The 19,497-nt window shown below is 48.5% G+C and overlaps 1 protein-coding gene across 8 annotated transcripts in view; it reads right to left on the bottom strand.

Moving 5' to 3' along the window:
• Window positions 1-19,497, bottom strand: part of inpp4b (inositol polyphosphate-4-phosphatase type II B) — a 1,315,761-nt gene that overhangs the window by 52,813 nt on the left and 1,243,451 nt on the right. For all 8 annotated transcript variants that reach the window (XM_072495637.1, XM_072495635.1, XM_072495634.1 and 5 more), the window contains 2 exons: window positions 10,721-10,818; window positions 1,062-1,174 (listed from right to left, as the gene is read on the bottom strand). In XM_072495637.1, the coding sequence (XP_072351738.1) occupies window positions 1,062-1,174; window positions 10,721-10,818 (211 nt within the window). The remainder of the gene's footprint in view (window positions 1-1,061; window positions 1,175-10,720; window positions 10,819-19,497) is intronic.

Below are 19,497 nucleotides of genomic sequence, written 5' to 3' on the forward strand. Positions count from 1 at the left end.
ATTAGGGCCTGCCAGAAGTCACCAGGTAGTTGCGAGCGGGTGGCGAGTACATGCCTGGCAAAGAGCGTGTTCGCCTTCTGCACGTAGTGTTCCTTAAGGAGTTCCATAGCTTTTGTGTAATTTGTGGCGTCTTGGATCAACGGAAACACGCTGGAGCTCAGTCTGGAGTACAGGACGTTTATCTTCTGAGCCTCCATTGGCTCGGGGTCCGCAGCCTTGATGTAGGCCTCAAAACATGCTAGCCAGTGAGTAAAGTATTTTCTGGCGCCGGGCGAGTGCAGATCCAGCTGCAGGCGATCGGGCTTAATTCGGATATCCATTCTGTGGAAAATCTGACTGTAATAAATTGATGCACGATCAATTGCACAAAGACTAAAGTTGGGTACAGCTGTGGCTTTATTACAGTCAGATGCGTGGCCTCCTGCTGCAGCTGGCGAAATGGCAGGGCACTGGAGGTCATGCATATTTATATAGCTCTCCGTGGGCGGAGCCAGCCGGCAGGAGCTACCGGCGAACCTGTAGTGCAGGTCCTACCTTACATCCCCTAATACAGTGGTAAGGCATGTATGTACTTGACTGAATGCGGTACTGTTGCAAAATGTGTTAGTTGCTCAAGGTCCGAGACCACTGCTACGGTCAGAGCGGAGGTATTTTGTGGTGCATTTGCTTGGAGTTTGGAATAAAATACAATGCTGATCTTATGGAAACCAAAAGAAATGACAACTTATCAATTTAAAACTGCAGTAATAGGATCTGGGACATACAGGGTTAATGTGGGACTGAGGACAGTACTGCCCACACAGTGATGTAGGAAAACACATGATCCAGAACCAGGGTCAGTCTGGAGATGGACAAAAGATGTGTAAAGACCTAAGATGGAGTCAGCTCCATCTTACCTCTACCCTCTACCGTATATATGTACAGAGTTATGAGTTGTTAATAAAGACTTGCTGTTAATATACTCAAGATTACGAAATCTATTTCATGGTGTCCAAAGCAGGGTTGTTCGATAACCAGGTGTATTTCTTTTTGCTTCATTCAAATAAACAAATGGAACTTACTGACGCAGCAACTTTTAGGACTTCCACATTTTTTCTTTTCCTAGCTTGGATGTTTTGACTAAGGCTTTGAAATAGTTCTTTTATATCAATCTGAGTTTGAAATTGAGGCAGACCTGCAAAAAGGTGAAAATGTTTTCAGTAACCCACAAGTTATCAAGCAATTACAAAGGTATTTACAATGGCATTATTGATTTATATTCCTGAACTTCAGTGAAAACATCAAGTACTGAACTACTCCTGTATTGATTATTTCTGAGATCAATCACCTAATTTGTGATATTTGAAACTGGTGGACATTATCCCCATAATTAAACGAAATCCTATTTACTGAATAGAGAAAAAGGCATAAAGTAGGAAAATGCGCTAATATTTGCAATAGTCTGCAACACTGATTTCTTAACTAATTAACAGATTAAGAACATTTTTAAATTGATTGCATAGTTCTTTTTATGTTGAATGAGACAGGCTCTTTTTTACAAGCTATTTTGTCATGTTCCCCTGTTTCATGATCTATCTACTCCACCTGAAGCTGACAGCTGGATGGGTGACATAATAAACTAAATACAGGCTTTTGAAGTCAATGATTCTCTCAGATTTACAATTAGCAATGGACAGGAGTGGGCCAAGATTTTCCTTCCAACCTTTTGGACAGCATCTGGACTCTCTTTGGCATCTCTGTGGAAATCTGATATACAAGCTTACGTACAAATACACATCCCATTACTTCATGACTCAACATGTGTGAATCAGGCTTCTGCTCTGTACTCTTTTAAGACAATTTCCAAATTTCAAGTTATGGTGCAAATCTTGGACATACTTAAGATGTTTACTCTGTAAAGTCTCTCTGAGGGTTGGATGTAACAAGTAACAAAAAATGTTAGTCATGTGAATAATTGCGGGAATATTCTATTGATGGAAGTTCGGACAGAACGAGCTTCATGTCCTGTAGTGAATGACAACAATAAAGGTTCAGAAATAGACTTATTTAATTCAGTGGTCCAATTGCTTTTCTTGTTTTAATGAACTTTCCTGTTGTTGGGAGGGTTGGAGGTGGGGTGGGGTGGGGGTGGGTGGGGCGGGTGGTGCAGCTGTATTAGAATCTTACAACAGAGGACATTTGCACCATCATGCCCATGTCTGTTCTATGAAAGAACATCCAATTTATTCTCAAAGCCCAACTTTTTCCCTTAACTATCCAAATTATTCCTCTACAAGGACATAACCAATTGCCTTTTGAAACTCCCTATGGAATCTGATTCCACCACCCTTTCAGATGGTGGGTTCCATCACTAAACAACCTACTCTAATTCTTTTGCCAATTATATTAAATCTACAACCTATGATTAGTGAATCACTTGCTATTTCTCTATACTTGCCTTGGCAAGATCCTTCAAAACTTTGAGTTTATTTCTAAGTTTTTGGGCTTCCCTTAGCATCCTTTGCTCGAAGGAGAAATTTCTCTGAAATTTGACTACAAGATTTGCTTCTCGATCTCCTTCCCAGTATTAGTAAACATCCAGCAACGTAACAGATCCTTTTCTGTCCCTTAATTCTAACCAAAATAATTTTAGTCTTTGAACTTTTGAGGTATTGTTCCTAGCTTCTCTCATATTTTCATATAACTTAATTCCCTCATTGCTGGTGTCATCTTGGTAAACCTTCTGTGATGTTGACTTGTTTATGTTTCAATACTAAACCTTGGAGAACCCTACTGCATACTTCTTTTATGTCAGAAATCATTCAGTCACCACTCCTCTCAGCCTCCCATCCCTTAGCCAATTAGTCCCAAGTTATCCCATCCCTTTAATGCCATGTGTGTCTCATACCCATGTACAAGTCTATTATGAGGTTCCTCATCAAATACTTTTAAAAAGTCTTTATACACAATATGTACTGCACACCCTTCATCATTATTTCAAAGATTAGGCAGACAAGATATGACTTTCACAAATCTGTGCAGACTGCATTAACCTATGCTTCTCCAACTGAGAACTAAGTTTGCCCTTGACAATGGTAGCTAGTAGCGTGCCCACCATTAATATTAGACTGATTAGCTAGCCTGCAGTTTTCAGCTTTAACCCTTCGCCCCTTTTTGAACAGTTCTGTAACATTTGTGATCTTCGAGCCCTCTGGCACCATTCGAATCTCCAAGGAGGACTGAAAGGTTGTGGTCAGTGTTTCTGCTATCTCTACCCTCGTTTCACTCAGCATCCCAGGGTGCATCTCACCTGGATAGGGTGGCTTGTTAACTATGAATGATGCCAACCTATTGAGAACTTCATTTCTGTCTAATCAATCTGTCCAATGTCTCTACACCATGCACCCCTACTCAGACATTAACTTTATCCTCGGTAGCTATCTTTTTACTTTTTAATTTGCTAATAAAATATGTTTTTTTAATGTTGTCTGCTAAACCTTCACATTCTCTCTTTGCCCTTCATATAGCTTTTTTCAAAATTTCCCTTGACATTCTCTATTTCGTTCCTGCTTTTTGATTATATTCTCTACCTGGCTTTTGTCATAAACTTCCTTTCTCTGTTTTCTTTTAATCTCACTTTCCATTGACACCTCGTGAGCTCTTGTTAAACTGGTTTGTACCCAAACCATCTACCATTTGGAAGGTCTGCCACTTCTTCCTTATTGCTTTCCTAGTTAATGTTTATTTCCACTCTAACTGTGTTTTATCCTTTCTCAAGTCACAGAAATGGACTCTATTCCAATTTGATGTTTTCATCTTGATTTTTCTTAGTCCCTTCCCATTGCTACTTTAAATCCAGTTGTATTATGATCACTGTTACGCAGATGATCTCCCACTATCCAGCATTGCTTCATTCCTCATTGAGCTAGGAACATATTGATTAAGGAAGATCTCCATCACACATTTTAAGGATTCATTACCCTCCTTGCTCTTTACACTGTTTTTCTCCAGCATATGTACGGGTAACTGAAATCCCGTATTATCACTTGCACATTGACTTCCGGTGGCGACATGTAGGTGGAGGTCACTAGTTAGGTGGCTCCTGCGAGAGTCTCTGGTTTTTGGACTTTTATGTCCGGTTTCAGGGGTAGTTTGTGGATGAGTTGGTGTGGGAATTCATAAGGAAGACAAGAAATATTGAAGCCCCAGAAGAAAGATGCTGGAAAGAAGGGAGCGAACGAAATTCCGCCGGCGAGTGAGGCTGAGAGTCCTGCAGGAAGAAAGATGGCCGGGCTGGGTCATTGGGTGGGGCTGCTTCCCGCATGGTGGAAACTCTGACCGAGGTGATGTCGGTGGAGCTTGTGAGGTTGGTTGCTAAGCATATGGAGGTGCTTCGGAAGGAGATGATGAATGATGGCCTCGGTAAAAGAGCGGATGGAAGAAGCGATTGCCCCGGTAAAGGAGGCAGTAATGAAGATGTCGGCTGAGGTGCGGGAGCAAGGAGAGAGGTGGAAGTGGGTGGAGGAGGCTCAGTTGCAGCACAGCAACCAGTTCACCTCGATGGGTGAGGAGCTGCGGTAAGTGGAGGAGGTCAACAAGGGACTCAGAGCTAAGGTGGAGAACCTGGGGAACAAAGGCAAAATTTGAAGAGCCAAAATTTGAGAATCGTGGGCCTGCCCAAGGGGGTGGAGGGCCCGAGGCTGACCGAGTACTTTGCTAAGACTTTTGCCGAGTTGATGAGTAAGGGGGAAGATCCCTCCCCCTACGAGGTGGACAGGGCACATTGGCCACACAGGCCGAAACCTAAAGCAGCATGGTAGCACAAGTGGATAGCACTGTGGCTTCACAGCGCCAGGGTCCCAGGTTCGATTCCCCGCTGTGTCACTGTGCGGAGTCTGCACATTCTTCCCGTGTCTGCGTGGGTTTCCTCCGGGTGCTTCAGTTTCCACCCACAGTCCAAAGACGTGCAGATTAGGTGGATTGGCCATGTTAAATTGCCCTTAGTGACCAAAAAGGTTAGAAGGGGTTATTGGGTTACGGGGATAGGGTGGAAGTGAGGGCTTAAGTGGGTCGGTGCAGACTCGATGGGCCGAATGGCCTCCTTCTGCACTGTATGTTCTATGTTCTAAAGCGAATGAGCCACCAAGGACGGTCGTAGTCTGTTTTAACAGTTACCACATGAAGGAGAAGGTTTTGAGCTGGGCGAAGCAGAGACGAGATGTGAAGTGGGAAGGCGTGTGTATACGAATATATCTAGACCTGACAGCGGAGTTGGCGAGAAGACAGGGGGGCCATTGGGCGGGTGAAGGTAGCATTGTATGGCAGGGGAGTGAGATTTGAAGTGGTCTACCCTTCGAAGCTGGGAGTGACTCAATTCAATGGATTTTTATTTTGAGACGGGGGCGGCAGCAGACGCGTTTGTTAAGGCTGAAGGACTGGGACTCAGAGGAGAGTTGGGATTTGGATTATGTTAGTGGGGTCGGGGATTGTGTTTTTCTTATGGAGGGTTTTCTATTAGATTGGGGATCTGTTTTCTGTCTATTGAATGGGGGTGTTCCTTTGCATATGTTCTGGGCTTCGGTTTACTTTTTCCTTCTGGTGCGGTTCTGTATTGTTTCTTGGTTTAAGGGAGGTGGGTTTTGGACACGGGGGCCGGGTTACTGAAGAGGGGAGGGGAGGAGGCATGAGAAAGATGGGGGGATTAGACCCTTGGAGATTTTTACACCCAAGAGATCGGGAGTATTTGTTTTTCTCCCCGGTGCACAAGGTGTTTTCAAAGATTGACATTTTTGTGGTGGGAAAGGTGCTGTTAGCCAGAGTTGAGGTCGGAGTACTTGCCAATTATAATCTCGGACCACACTCCGCATTGGATGGATGTAATTTTGGAGAAGTGGGCAGCCAAGAGGCTGGGGTAGAGAATGAATGTGGGGTTACTAGCAGATCGGAGCTTCTGTGACAAGATAGGGAAGGTGATTGAGGAGTATGTGCGGCTTAATTGCATGGGGGAGGTCTCACAGTCGGTGATCTGGGAGGCTCTGAAGGCGGTGGTGGTGGGGGAGGTGATCTTGATTAAGGCTAAGGTGGATAGGGAAGAGAGGGAGGAACGCCAAAGACTGATAGAGGAAATTTTAGAGGTGGATGCAAGGTATGCGAGGGACCCGGCAAAAAGGAGTTGCAGACAAGGTTTGATCTATTGTCCATGCGGAAAGCGGTGCGTCAGTTGAGAAGGATGAGGGCAGCTGTCTACGAGTATGGGAGAAGGCAGGGAATATGTTGGCAGATCAGCTCCGTAGGCAGGCCATGGCAAGGGAAATAGTTCAGGCGCAGGACAAGATGGGGGAGTTGGTGGTGGCTCCAGAACAGATTAATAAGGTGTTCAAGGAGTTTCAATGGGACCTGCATAAGTCAGAGCCACCGGAGGAGGAGCGGGAGACGAGGGAGTTTTTGGGTGGGCTAGGGTGCCTGAGATTGGGAGAGTCGGAGAGGGCAGAGTTGGAGGAGTCAGTGGGGGAGGAGGGGAGGTGGGAAGATGCAGGCAGTGAAGGCGGTGCAGCCTGACAGGTTCCCGGTCAAAGTTTCTAAAAGATTTAAGGATAGGCTGGTGCCATTGATGATGGGAATGTTTGAGGAAGCGATGGTCAGAGGTGTCTTGTCATAAACGATGAGGCAGGCCTCCATCGCGTTGTTGTTTAAGAAAGACAAGGATCCGGTGGAGTGTGGGACATATAGGGCCATATTTCTGCTGAATGTAGACGCCAAGATATTGGCAAAGATGCTGCCATTAAGGTGGGAAGGGTGCCTTCCAAAGGTGATTGGGGAGGACCAGATGGAGTTCGTAAAGGGCAGACAGTTGTCCTCAAATGTGAGGAGACTGTTGAATGTGATGCTTTCTCCGGCAGAAGGAAGGGATACAGAGGTGGTGGTGGCATTGGACGCAGAGAAAGTGTTTAATTGGGTGGGGTCGGAGTTATTTGATGGTGGTATTGGAGAAATGTGGGATTATGCCGAAGTTTGCGGCGTGGATGCAGCTGCTATATAAGGAGCCAATGGCAAGCGTGCACACAATAGCATGAACTGAGGGCATTTTGCATTGCACCTGAGTACCAGGCAGGGATGCCCCATTAACCCCTTTTGTTTGCATTGGCCAAAAGAGCCTTTGCCGATTGCGCTGAGGAGCTTAGGGTTGTAGATGGGGATAGTGAGGGGCGGGGGGGGGGGGACACATAGGGTGTCCTTATATGCAGATGACTTGTTTCTGTATCTCTCGGAGCCAATTCTTTGGTGGGGAGTATAATGGATTTGCTCCAGAGATTTGGAACGTTTTCAGGGTACAAATTGAATGTAAGGAAAAGTGAGTATTTTGTGGTCTCCATTTCATCTGACGGCATCTCATTTCAGGTATTTGAGGGTGCAGGTCGTCTGGGACTGGGCAGGGCTTAGGACGTTTAATTTCACTAGCTTGGTGGGAGGGTGAAGGCTGACTTGGAGTACACTTGGAGTATAGTGTTCAATTCTGGTCGCCACATTACCAGAAGGATGTGGAGGCTTTAGAAAGGGTGCAGAAGAGATTTACCAGAATGTTGCCTGGTATGGAGGGCATTAGCTATGAGGAGCGGTTCAATAAACTCGGTTCGTTCTCACTGAAACGAAGGGGGTTGAGGGGCGACCTGATAGAGGTCTACAAAATTATGAGGGGCATAGACAGAGTGGATAGTCAGAGGCTTTTCCCTGGGGTAGAGGGGTCAATTACTAGGGGGCATAGGTTTAAGGTGAGAGGGGCAAGGTTTAGAGTAGATGTATGAGGCAAGTTTTTTACACAGAGGGTAGAGGGTGCCTGGAACTCGCTACCGGGGGAGGTGGTGGAAGCAGGGACGATAGTGACATTTAAGGGGCATCTTGACAAATACATGAATAGGATGGGAATAGAGGGATACGGACCCAGGAAGTGTAGAAGATTGTAGTTTAGTCGGGCAGCATGGTCGGCACGGGCTTGGAGGGCCAAAGGGCCTGTTCCTGTGCTGTACATTTCTTTGTTCTTGACTTGCTGAGGTGGGACAATCTGCCGTTCTTGTTGACGGGCCAGGTGCAGGCAGTAAAGATGAATATTTTGCCGCAATTTCTATTCTTGTTTCAATGCCTGCCGGTCTTTTTGCCCAAGGTTTTTTTCAGGAGGGTGGACAGGCTGATCTCCTCATTTGTTTGGCCGGGGAAGGTGGCTTGGATTAGGAAGGTGATACTGCAGAGGAGATGGCAGACTGGGGGTGGGGGGGTTAAGCCCCACAAATTTGATGGATCATTATTGGGCGGCAAATGCAGAGAAGGGGCGAGATTCTCCGACCCCCCGCTGGGTCGGAGAATCTCCGGGGGCTGGCGTGAATCCCGTCCCCACCGGTTGCCGAATTCTCCGGCACCGGAGATTCGTCGGGGGCGGGAATCGCGCAGCGCCGGTTGACGGGCCCCCCCCCCCCGCGATTCTCCGGCCCGGATGGGCCGAATCCCGCTGCTAGGATGCCTGTCCCGCCGGCGTGGATTGAACCACCTACCTTACCGGCGGGACAAGGCGGCGCGGGCGGGCTCCGGGGTCCTAGGGGGGGGCGCTGGGCGATCTGGCCCCGGGGGGGGTGCCCCCACGGTGGCCTGGCCCGCGATCGGGGCCCACCGATCCGCGGGCGGGCCTGTGCAGTGGGGGCACTCTTTTCCTTCCGCCTTCGCCACGGTCTCCACCATGGTGGAGGCGGAAGAGACCCCCTCCAAAGCGCATGCGCGGGGATACCGTGAGCGGCCGCTGATGCACCCGCGCATGCGCCACCCGGCAATGTCATTTCCGCGCCCGCTGGCGAGGCACCAAAGGCCTTTTCCGCCAGCTGGCGGGGCGGAAATCAGTCCGGCGCGGGCCTAGCCCCTCAAGGTTAGGGCTGGGCCCCCCAAGATGTGGAGGATTCCGCACCTTTGGGGCGGCGCGATGCCCGACTGATTTGTGCCGTTTTTGCCGCCGGTCGGCGGACATCGCGCCGATACCGGAGAATTTCGCCCAAGGTTCGGGGATGGAACAGGGAAGGGAGGGCATTGCGGGTGAGGGTGGAGGCGGGCTCTTTCAGAGGGTCAGAGTTGGGGGCACTGGCAACGGCGCCGTTCCTGATGGTCCCAGGGAAGTATACTGTGAGTCCAGTGGTGGTGGTTCGGCAGCATTTTAGGTTGGGAGTTGGCTCAGGGGGCGCTGATTAGGGTGAATCATGGATTCGAGCCGGGTGTTCCGGGGATGGGAAGAGAGAGGGATTAAGGAAATGAAGGATGTTTCTGGGAGAGTGATTTGTGAGTTTGAAGGAATTGAGCGAGAAGTTTGGGCTGGCAAGGGGCGAAACCTTCAGGTCAATGCAGGTGCAGGACTTTGAGCGGAAGGTCTTCCTGACCCTCCCGATAGCATCTGCCTCCTCTTTGCTGGAGGGGGTGCTGTCAGTCGCAGTTGGGGAGGGGGGGGTGCGGATGGAGAGGGGGGGTTGTCTCGGGGATTTATGGGTGGATTTTGGAGGAGGATGGGTGTCCATGGAAGTGGTTAAGGTGAAGTAGGAGGAAGAGCAGGGGATGGTGCTGGAGGAGAGTCTGTGGTGTGAGGTGTTGCGGAAGGTAAATGCCTTGACTTACTTTGTGCGCAAGGCTGGGGCTGATACAGCGAAGACAGTGTACAAGGCGCACCTTACAAAGTCTGGGATGAGCTGGCTGTTCAAAGGGGTGGAGGATGCCTGTGAGCGATATGGGAGGGGCTCTGCGAATCATGTATGTATGTTTTGGTCCTGCCCGAAGCTGGAAAGGTTTTAGAGGGTGGTTTTCAGCACCATTTCGGGGGTTCTTCATGTGGATGTGGAGCCGGTTCCTTAGAAGCCATATTCGGAGTGCCAGACCAGTCGGAGCTACAGGCAGGAGGGGGCAGATGCATTAGCCTTTGTCTCATTGACTGCTCGTAGACGGGTCTTGTTGGCGTGGAGGTCAGCTTCTCCATCCTGTTTCGCGGCGTAGCGGGGGGACCTGCTAGAGTTTCTGACCCTGGAAAAGGTGAAATTTGCACTAAGTGAGTGGTGGGATCTACAATCGTTGGGATTTGCTTATCATGCACTTCCGGGAGTTGGTTACCATTGACAGTTGGGGGGGGGGGGGGGGGGGGGTGCGCAGGGGTTGGGGGGGATGTTGTGAATTGTAAAACTGTTGAAAATTTGTTGAATAAAAATACATTTAAAAAAATTATTACTTGCATATTTCTCTGAAATGTTCCTCCAGATTTGCTTCCCTAACTCCTTCTCACTATTTGGTTGGGGGGGAAGGGGTCTATAGTAAACACCCAGCAATGTAACACATCCTTTTCGGTTCCTTAACTCTAACCAAATTAGATCCAGTCATTGAATCCTCTACTATATTGTTCGCCTGTGGAACTGTAATATTATCACTGATTCCAAATTATCACTGATCAAATGATCACCACCTTCTTTTTCCCATCCCTCTCTCTGCTGAAGGCCTTGTAGTCAGGCATGTTGAACTCCCAGTGCTGCTTATGTTTAAACCAGGTCTCCATTAGAGCCATTTTATCATTACTGTGGCAACTTGCGCTGGAACTTGACAATCGTTTTTGACAAGCAAAGCTAAGGAAGATCATATTGAGGAACTTTTAAAACTAATATGCCTGAAAAATTACATTGTCCTTTATCTGTTTGCCTACTAGGTCACAGTACTGAAACAAGTAAATACTTACAATCAGCTGACAGTTTTTCTTGAAATGATTTGTAATATTTACTGAGTAGTTTAAAGTTCTCTTGATTGATAATTTCCTGCAGAGAAATATCTCCAAACCTAATGATAAAATATAAATTCTTATTAGTCAATGCCACATTTTAATTTACCATCTGAATTCCATAATGTTTTACGTAAAACTAAAGAACTTTTAAAAACTTGAGATTATATGGTAAGGGGCTGGTTTAGCACAGGGCTAAATCGATGACTTTGAAAGCAGACCAAGGCAGGCCAGCAGCACAGTTCAATTCCCGTATTAGCCTCCCTGAACAGGCGCCGGAATGTGGCGACTAGGGGCTTTTCACAGTAACTTCATTTGAAGCGGCACGGTAGCACAGTGGTTAGCACAATTGCTTCACAGCTCCAGGGTCCCAGGTTCGATTCCGGCTTGGGTCACTGTCTGTGCGGAGTCTGCACATCCTCCTCGTGTGTGCGTGGGTTTCCTCTGGGTGCTCCGGTTTCCTCCCACAGTCCAAAGATGTGCAGGTTAGGAGGATTGGCCATGATAAATTGCCCTTAGTGTCCAAAATTGCCCTTAGTGTTGTTTGGGGTTACTGGGTTATGGGGATAGGGTGGAGGGGTTGACCTTGGGTGGGGTGCTCTTTCCAAGAGCCGGTGCAGACTCGATGGGCCGAATGGCCTCCTTCTGCACTGTAAATTCTATGATTCTATGATAAGCCTACTTGTGACAATAAGCGATTTTCATGAATTTAATTTTCAACTTTCACAATCTTTGTGCATCCTGAAGCGTTTCCTGGTGAATGAAGTGCCTTCAAAGGCATATAACACAGCAGAATGCTTTAATTAATTTGTGCATAGCAAGGCCCCTCAAACAGCATTGAGATAAGTGACCAGAGAAACAACTTTTTTGAGGGATAAAATGTTGACCATGGTACCAGTGGAATTTCCCATAATGTAATACTAAAGCCTGGAAATTAAAGAGTGCTCAAATCATATTCTACTCTTTTAATGGACATATCACTCCTAAACATCAGGGCATCTCTGAAATCTCCTGGCATGTTCCCCTCCTTCCACAGAAGGGAAAGGAGTTCATGTATTTGTACCAGTAGTGCTTCTCTGCCATGTTTTAGCGCTTTGGCAGGGATTCACAGGGCAGGTGCTGTGAGTACTCTGCATCCCTGGGTTACCGGTAGTTGTCAGATTGGCACGGAGGCGCTGGCTGGAAAGGGCTCTCGAATCAGGGTCTTTGCGTGCCTCAGCCTTGATATTCCTGCAGTATTGTTTCTGTTGCTGTCACTGTTTTGGGACTACATTGAAGGTGATCACAGAGCAGATTAGGTGGCGGTCTGCGGTCTGTCCAGCAGTCAACAGCTCCTGTTATGGCATGGGTAATGTGCACTTCTTTGCAGTTCCTTGTTTGAATGATGATGTAGCTGAGCAGGTGTCAGCGCTTGGAACAAGCGTGTTGCCTTGAGACCCTGTACTTGTCTGTCTGACGAACAAGGTGTTGTTTATGAATAGGCCACGTTCTGGGCATTTTGTCAGGAGCAGGGTACCATTGACGTTGGATTACCTAATCCCTCTCTGCTGTTTACACCTCCCCAGAAGTCTGTGTCCTTTCCAGCTCTGGCGTTCAAGTCGCCAAAGAGGATCAGCTTGTCGCCTGTTGGGACTCAGCTCTGTTGTATGGGCCTAGGGCATATTAGCACACATACTCCTACTGTCCTCACTTCCCCTTCTCACATGACCTCTCTTGCTGGGACTCATCAATTGCAGTGGTGCCTCGTGAGCTCATGAGAGTGACACTGGCCAGGGAGCCTGTTTGGATAAAAACAGACACCGTTCGGCATGTTGCAGCCCAAGGACAACTTAAAACTGTGTTCACCACTCCCCACCCAGACTGCTTTATATTATGTTCACCACTCCGCTCCCACGCTGCTTTACACAGTGTTCACCACTCTCCACCCAGACTGCTTTCTCCTGTGTTCACCACTCCCCACCCACGCTGCTTTATACAGTGTTCACCACGCTCCACCTAGACTGCTTGATACTGTGTTCACCACTCTCCACCCAGACTGCTTAACAAAGTGTTCACCACTCTCCACGCGCACTGCTTTATACTGTGTTCACCACTCCACACGCGCTACTTTATACTGTGTTCTTCACTCTCCACCCAGACGGATTTATATTGTGTTCACCACTCTCCACATGCACTGCTTTATACTGTGTTCACCACTCTCCACACACGCTGCTTTATACTGTGTTCACCACTTAGCCACACACGCTGCTTTATAATGTGTTCACCACTCCCCACCCAGACTACTTTACACTGTGTTCACCACTCCCCACCCAGACTGCTATATACTGTGTTCACCACTCCCCACTCAGACTGCTATATACTGTGTTCACCACTCCCCACCCAGGCTGCTATATACTGTGTTCACCACTCCCCACCCAGACTGCTATATACTGTGTTCACCACTCCCCACCCAGACTGCTATATACACTGTGTTCACCACTCCCCACCCAGACTGCTTTATACTGTGTTCACCACTCCCCACCCAAGCTGCTTCATATTGTGTTCACCATTCGCACCAACACAGCTTTATAGTGTTCACCACTCTCTACCCACACGCTGCTTTATACTGTGTTCACAACACCCCACCCAGACTGCTTTATACTGTGTTCACCACTCTCCACCCAGACTGCTTTATACTGTGTTCACAACTCTCCACCCGTGCTGCTTTATATTGTGTTCACCACTCCTCACCCAGACTGCTTTATACTGTGTTCACCACTCCCCACCCAGACTGCTTTATACTGTGTTCACCACATCCCACCCACGCTGCTTTATACTGTGTTCACCACTCCCCACCCAGACTGCTTTATACTGTGTTCACCACACCCCATCCACGCTGCTTGATACTGTGTTTACCACTCTCCACCCGCACTGCTTTACACTGTGTTCACCACTGTCCATCCAGACTGCTTTATACTGTGTTCACCACTCCCCACCCAGACTGCTTTATACTGTGTTCACCACACCACACCCACCCTGCTTTATACTGTGTTCACCACTCTCCACACGCACTGGTTTACACTGTGTTCACCACTCCCCACCCAGACTGCTTTATACTGTGTTCACCACTCCCCACCCAGACTGCTTTCTACTGTGTTCACCACTCCCCACCCAGGCTGCTTTATACTGTGTTCACCACTCTCCACACGCACTGTTTTACACTGTGTTCACCACTCCCCACCCAGACTGCTTTATACTGTGTTCACCACTCCCCATCCAGACTGCTTTACACTGTGTTCACCACTCCCCACCCAGACTGCTTTATATTGTGTTCACCACTCTCCACACGCACTGCTTTATACTGGGTTCACCACTCCCCACCCGTGCTGCTCTATACTGTGTTCACCACTCCCCACCCAGACTGCTTTATACTGTGTTCACCACTCCCCACCCAGACTGCTTTATACTGTGTTCACCACTCCCCACCCAGACTGCTTTATACTGTGTTCACCACTCTCCACACGCACTGCTTTATACTGTGTTCACCACTCCCCACCCAGACTGCTTTATACTGTGTTCACCACTCTCCACACGCACTGCTTTACACTGTGTTCACCACTCCCCACCCAGACTGCTTTATACTGTGTTCACCACTCCCCACCCAGACTGCTTTATAGTGTGTTCACCACTCCCCACCCACGCTGCTTTATACTGTGTTCACCACTCCCCACCCAGGCTGCTTTATACTGTGTTCACCACTCTCCACACGCACTGTTTTACACTGTGTTCACCACTCCTCACCCAGACTGCTTTATACTGTGTTCACCACTCCCCATCCAGACTGCTTTACACTGTGTTCACCACTCCCCACCCAGACTGCTTTATATTGTGTTCACCACTCTCCACACGCACTGCTTTATACTGTGTTCATCACTCTCCACACGCACTGCTTTATACTGTGTTCACCACTCCCCACCCAGACTGCTTTATACTGTGTTCGCCACTCTCCACAGGCACTGCTTTACACTGTGTTCACCACTCCCCACCCAGACTGCTTTATACTGTGTTCACCACTCCCCACCCAGACTGCTTTATACTGTGTTCACCATTCCCCACCCACGCTGCTTTATACTGTGTTCCCCACACCCCACCCAGACTGCTTTATACTGTGTTCATCACTCCCCACCCAGACTGCTTTATACTGTGTTCATCACAACCCACCCAGACTGCTTTATACTGTGTTCACCACTCTCCACCCGCACTGCTTTATACTGTGTTCACCACTCCCCACCCAGACTGCTTTATACTGTGTTCACCACTCTCCACACGCACTGCTTTATACTGTGTTCACCACTCCCCACCCAGACTGCTTTATACTGTGTTCACCACTCCCCACTCAGACTGCTTTATACTGTGTTCACCACTCTCCACATGCACTGCTTTATACTGTGTTCACCACTCCCCACCCGCACTACTTTACACTGTGTTCACCACTGTCCATCCAGACTGCTTTATACTGTGTTCACCACTCTCCACACGCACTGCTTTATACTGTGTTCACCACTCACCACCCAGGCTGCTTTATACTGTGTTCACTAGTTCCCACCCAGACTGCTTTACACTCTGTTCACCACTGCCCACATGTGTTGCTTTATACTGTGTTCATCACTCTCCACACGCACTGTTTTACACTGTGTTCACCACTGTCCATCCACGCGAATTATACTGTGTTCACCACTCTCCACCCAGACTATTTTATACTGTGTTTACCACTTTCCAACAGTGCTGCTTTATACTGTGTTCACCACTCCCCACACACGCTGCTTTATACTGTGTTCACCACTCTCCACCCAGGCTGCTTTATACTGTGTTCACTAGTTCTCACCCAGACTGCTTTACACTCTGTTCACAACTGCCCACATGTACTGCTTTATACTGTGTTCACCACTCTCCACACGCACTGCTTTATACTGTGTTCACCACTCCCCACACGTGCTGCTTTATACTGTGTTCACCACTCCCCACACACGCTGCTTCATACTGTGTTCACCACTCTCCCCCAGGCTGCTTTATACTGTGTTCACCACTCTCCACCCAGGCTGCTTTATACTGTGTTCACTAGCTCCCACCCAAACTGCTTTACACTGTTCACCACTGCCCACATGTGCTGCTTTATACTGTGTTCACCACTCTCCACACGCACTGCTTTATACTGTGTTCACCACTCCCCACATGCACTGCTTTATACTGTGTTAACCACTCCCCACACGTGCTGCTTTATACTGTGTTCACTACTCTCCACCCACGCGAATTATACTGTGTTCACCACTCCCCACCCAGACTGCTTTATCCTGTGTTCAGCACTCTCCACCCAGACTGCTTTATACTGTGTTCACCACTCTCCACACGCACTGCTTTATACTGTGTTCACCACTCCCCACCCGTGCTGCTTTATACTGGGTTCACCACTCCACACACGTGCTGCTTTATACTGAGTTCACCACTCTCCACACGTGCTGCTTTATACTGTGTTCACCACTCCCCACACGTGCTGCTTTATACTGTGTTCACCACTCCCCACATGCACTGCTTTATACTGTGTTCACCACTCCCCACCCAGACTGCTTTATACTGTGTTCACCACTCTCCACCCAGGCTGCTTTATACTGTGTTCACCACTCTCCACCCAGGCTGCTTTATACTGTGTTCACTAGTTCCCACCCAGACTGCTTTACACTCTGTTCACCACTGCCCACATGTGCTGCTTTATACTGTGTTCACCACTCTCCACACGCACTGCTTTATACTGTGTTCACCACTCCCCACATGCACTGCTTTATACTGTGTTAACCACTCCCCACACGTGCTGCTTTATACTGTGTTCACCACTCTCCACCCACGCGAATTATACTGTGTTCACCACTCCCCACCCAGACTGCTTTATCCTGTGTTCAGCACTCTCCACCCAGACTGCTTTCTCCTGTGTTTACCACTCCCCATCCAGACTGCTTTACACTGTGTTCACCACTCCCCACCCAGACTGCTTTATATTGTGTTCACCACTCTCCACACGCACTGCTTTATACTGTGTTCATCACTCTCCACACGCACTGCTTTATACTGTGTTCACCACTCCCCACCCAGACTGCTTTATACTGTGTTCACCACTCTCCACACGCACTGCTTTACACTGTGTTCACCACTCCCCACCCAGACTGCTTTATACTGTGTTCACCACTCCCCACCCAGACTGCTTTATACTGTGTTCACCACTCCCCACCCACGCTGCTTTATACTGTGTTCACCACACCCCACCCAGACTGCTTTATACTGTGTTCATCACTCCCCACCCAGACTGCTTTATACTGTGTTCATCACAACCCACCCAGACTGCTTTATACTGTGTTCACCACTCTCCACCCGCACTGCTTTATACTGTGTTCACCACTCCCCACCCAGACTGCTTTATACTGTGTTCACCACTCTCCACACGCACTGCTTTATACTGTGTTCACCACTGCCCACATGTGTTGCTTTATACTGTGTTCATCACTCTCCACACGCACTGTTTTACACTGTGTTCACCACTGTCCATCCACGCGAATTATACTGTGTTCACCACTCTCCACCCAGACTATTTTATACTGTGTTTACCACTTTCCAACAGTGCTGCTTTATACTGTGTTCACCACTCCCCACACACGCTGCTTTATACTGTGTTCACCACTCTCCACCCAGGCTGCTTTATACTGTGTTCACTAGTTCCCACCCAGACTGCTTTACACTCTGTTCACCACTCCCCACACGTGCTGCTTTATACTGTGTTCACCACTCCCCACACACGCTGCTTTATACTGTGTTCACCACTCTCCCCCAGGCTGCTTTATACTGTGTTCACCACTTTCCACCCAGGCTGCTTTATACTGTGTTCACTAGTTCCCACCCAGACTGCTTTACACTGTTCACCACTGCCCACATGTGCTGCTTTATACTGTGTTCACCACTCTCCACACGCACTGCTTTATACTGTGTTCACCACTCCCCACATGCACTGCTTTATACTGTGTTAACCACTCCCCACACGTGCTGCTTAATACTGTGTTCACTACTCTCCACCCACGCGAATTATACTGTGTTCACCACTCCCCACCCAGACTGCTTTATCCTGTGTTCAGCACTCTCCACCCAGACTGCTTTATACTGTGTTCACCACTCTCTACACGCACTGCTTTATACTGTGTTCACCACTCCCCACCCGTGCTGCTTTATACTGTGTTCACCACTCCCCACACGTGCTGCTTTATACTGAGTTCACCACTCTCCACACGTGCTGCTTTATACTGTGTTCACCACTCCCCACACGTGCTGCTTTATACTGTGTTCACCACTCCCCACATGCACTGCTTTATACTGTGTTCACCACTCCCCACCCAGACTGCTTTATACTGTGTTCACCACTCTCCACCCAGGCTGCTTTATACTGTGTTCACCACTCTCCACCCAGGCTGCTTTATACTGTGTTCACCACTCCCCACCCAGACTGCTTTATCCTGTGTTCAGCACTCTCCACCCAGACTGCTTTCTCCTGTGTTCACCACTCCCCACCCACACTGCTTTATACAGTGTTCACCACGCTCCACCTAGACTGCTTGATACTGTGTTCACCACTCTCCACCCAGACTGCTTAACAAAGTGTTCACCACTCTCCACGCGCACTGCTTTATACTGTGTTCACCACTCCACACGCGCTACTTTATACTGTGTTCTTCACTCTCCACCCAGACGGATTTATATTGTGTTCACCACTCTCCACATGCACTGCTTTATACTGTGTTCACCACTCTCCACACACGCTGCTTTATACTGTGTTCACCACTTGCCACACACGCTGCTTTATAATGTGCTCACCACTCCCCACCCAGACTACTTTACACTGTGTTCACCACTCCCCACCCAGACTGCTATATACTGTGTTCACCACTCCCCACTCAGACTGCTATATACTGTGTTCACCACTCCCAACCCAGGCTGCTATATACTGTGTTCACCACTCCCCACCCAGACTGCTATATACTGTGTTCACCACTCCCCACCCAGACTGCTATATACACTGTGTTCACCACTCCCCACCCAGACTGCTTTATACTGTGTTCACCACTCCCCACCCAAGCTGCTTCATATTGTGTTCACCATTCGCACCAACACAGCTTTATAGTGTTCACAACTCTCTACCCACACGCTGCTTTATACTGTGTTCACAACACCCCACCCAGACAGCTTTATACTGTGTTCACCACACCCCACCCACGCTGCTTTATACTGTGTTCACCACACCCCACCCAGACTGCTTTATACTGTGTTCACCACTCTCCACCCAGACTGCTTTATACTGTGTTCACCACTCTCCACCCGTGCTGCTTTATATTGTGTTCACCACGCCCCACCCAGACTGCTTTATACTGTGTTCACCACTCCCCACCCAGACTGCTTTATACTGTGTTCACCACATCCCACCCACACTGCTTTATACTGTGTTCACCACTCCCCACCCAGACTGCTTTATACTGTGTTCACCACACCCCATCCACGCTGCTTGATACTGTGTTCACCACTCTCCACCCGCACTGCTTTACACTGTGTTCACCACTGTCCATCCAGACAGCTTTTTACTGTGTTCACCACTCCCCACCCAGACTGCTTTATACTGTGTTCACCACACCACACCCACCCTGCTTTATACTGTGTTCACCACTCTCCAC

This window comes from Scyliorhinus torazame, chromosome 3 (assembly GCF_047496885.1).
Source record: "Scyliorhinus torazame isolate Kashiwa2021f chromosome 3, sScyTor2.1, whole genome shotgun sequence".
Taxonomy (NCBI): Eukaryota; Metazoa; Chordata; class Chondrichthyes; order Carcharhiniformes; family Scyliorhinidae; genus Scyliorhinus; species Scyliorhinus torazame.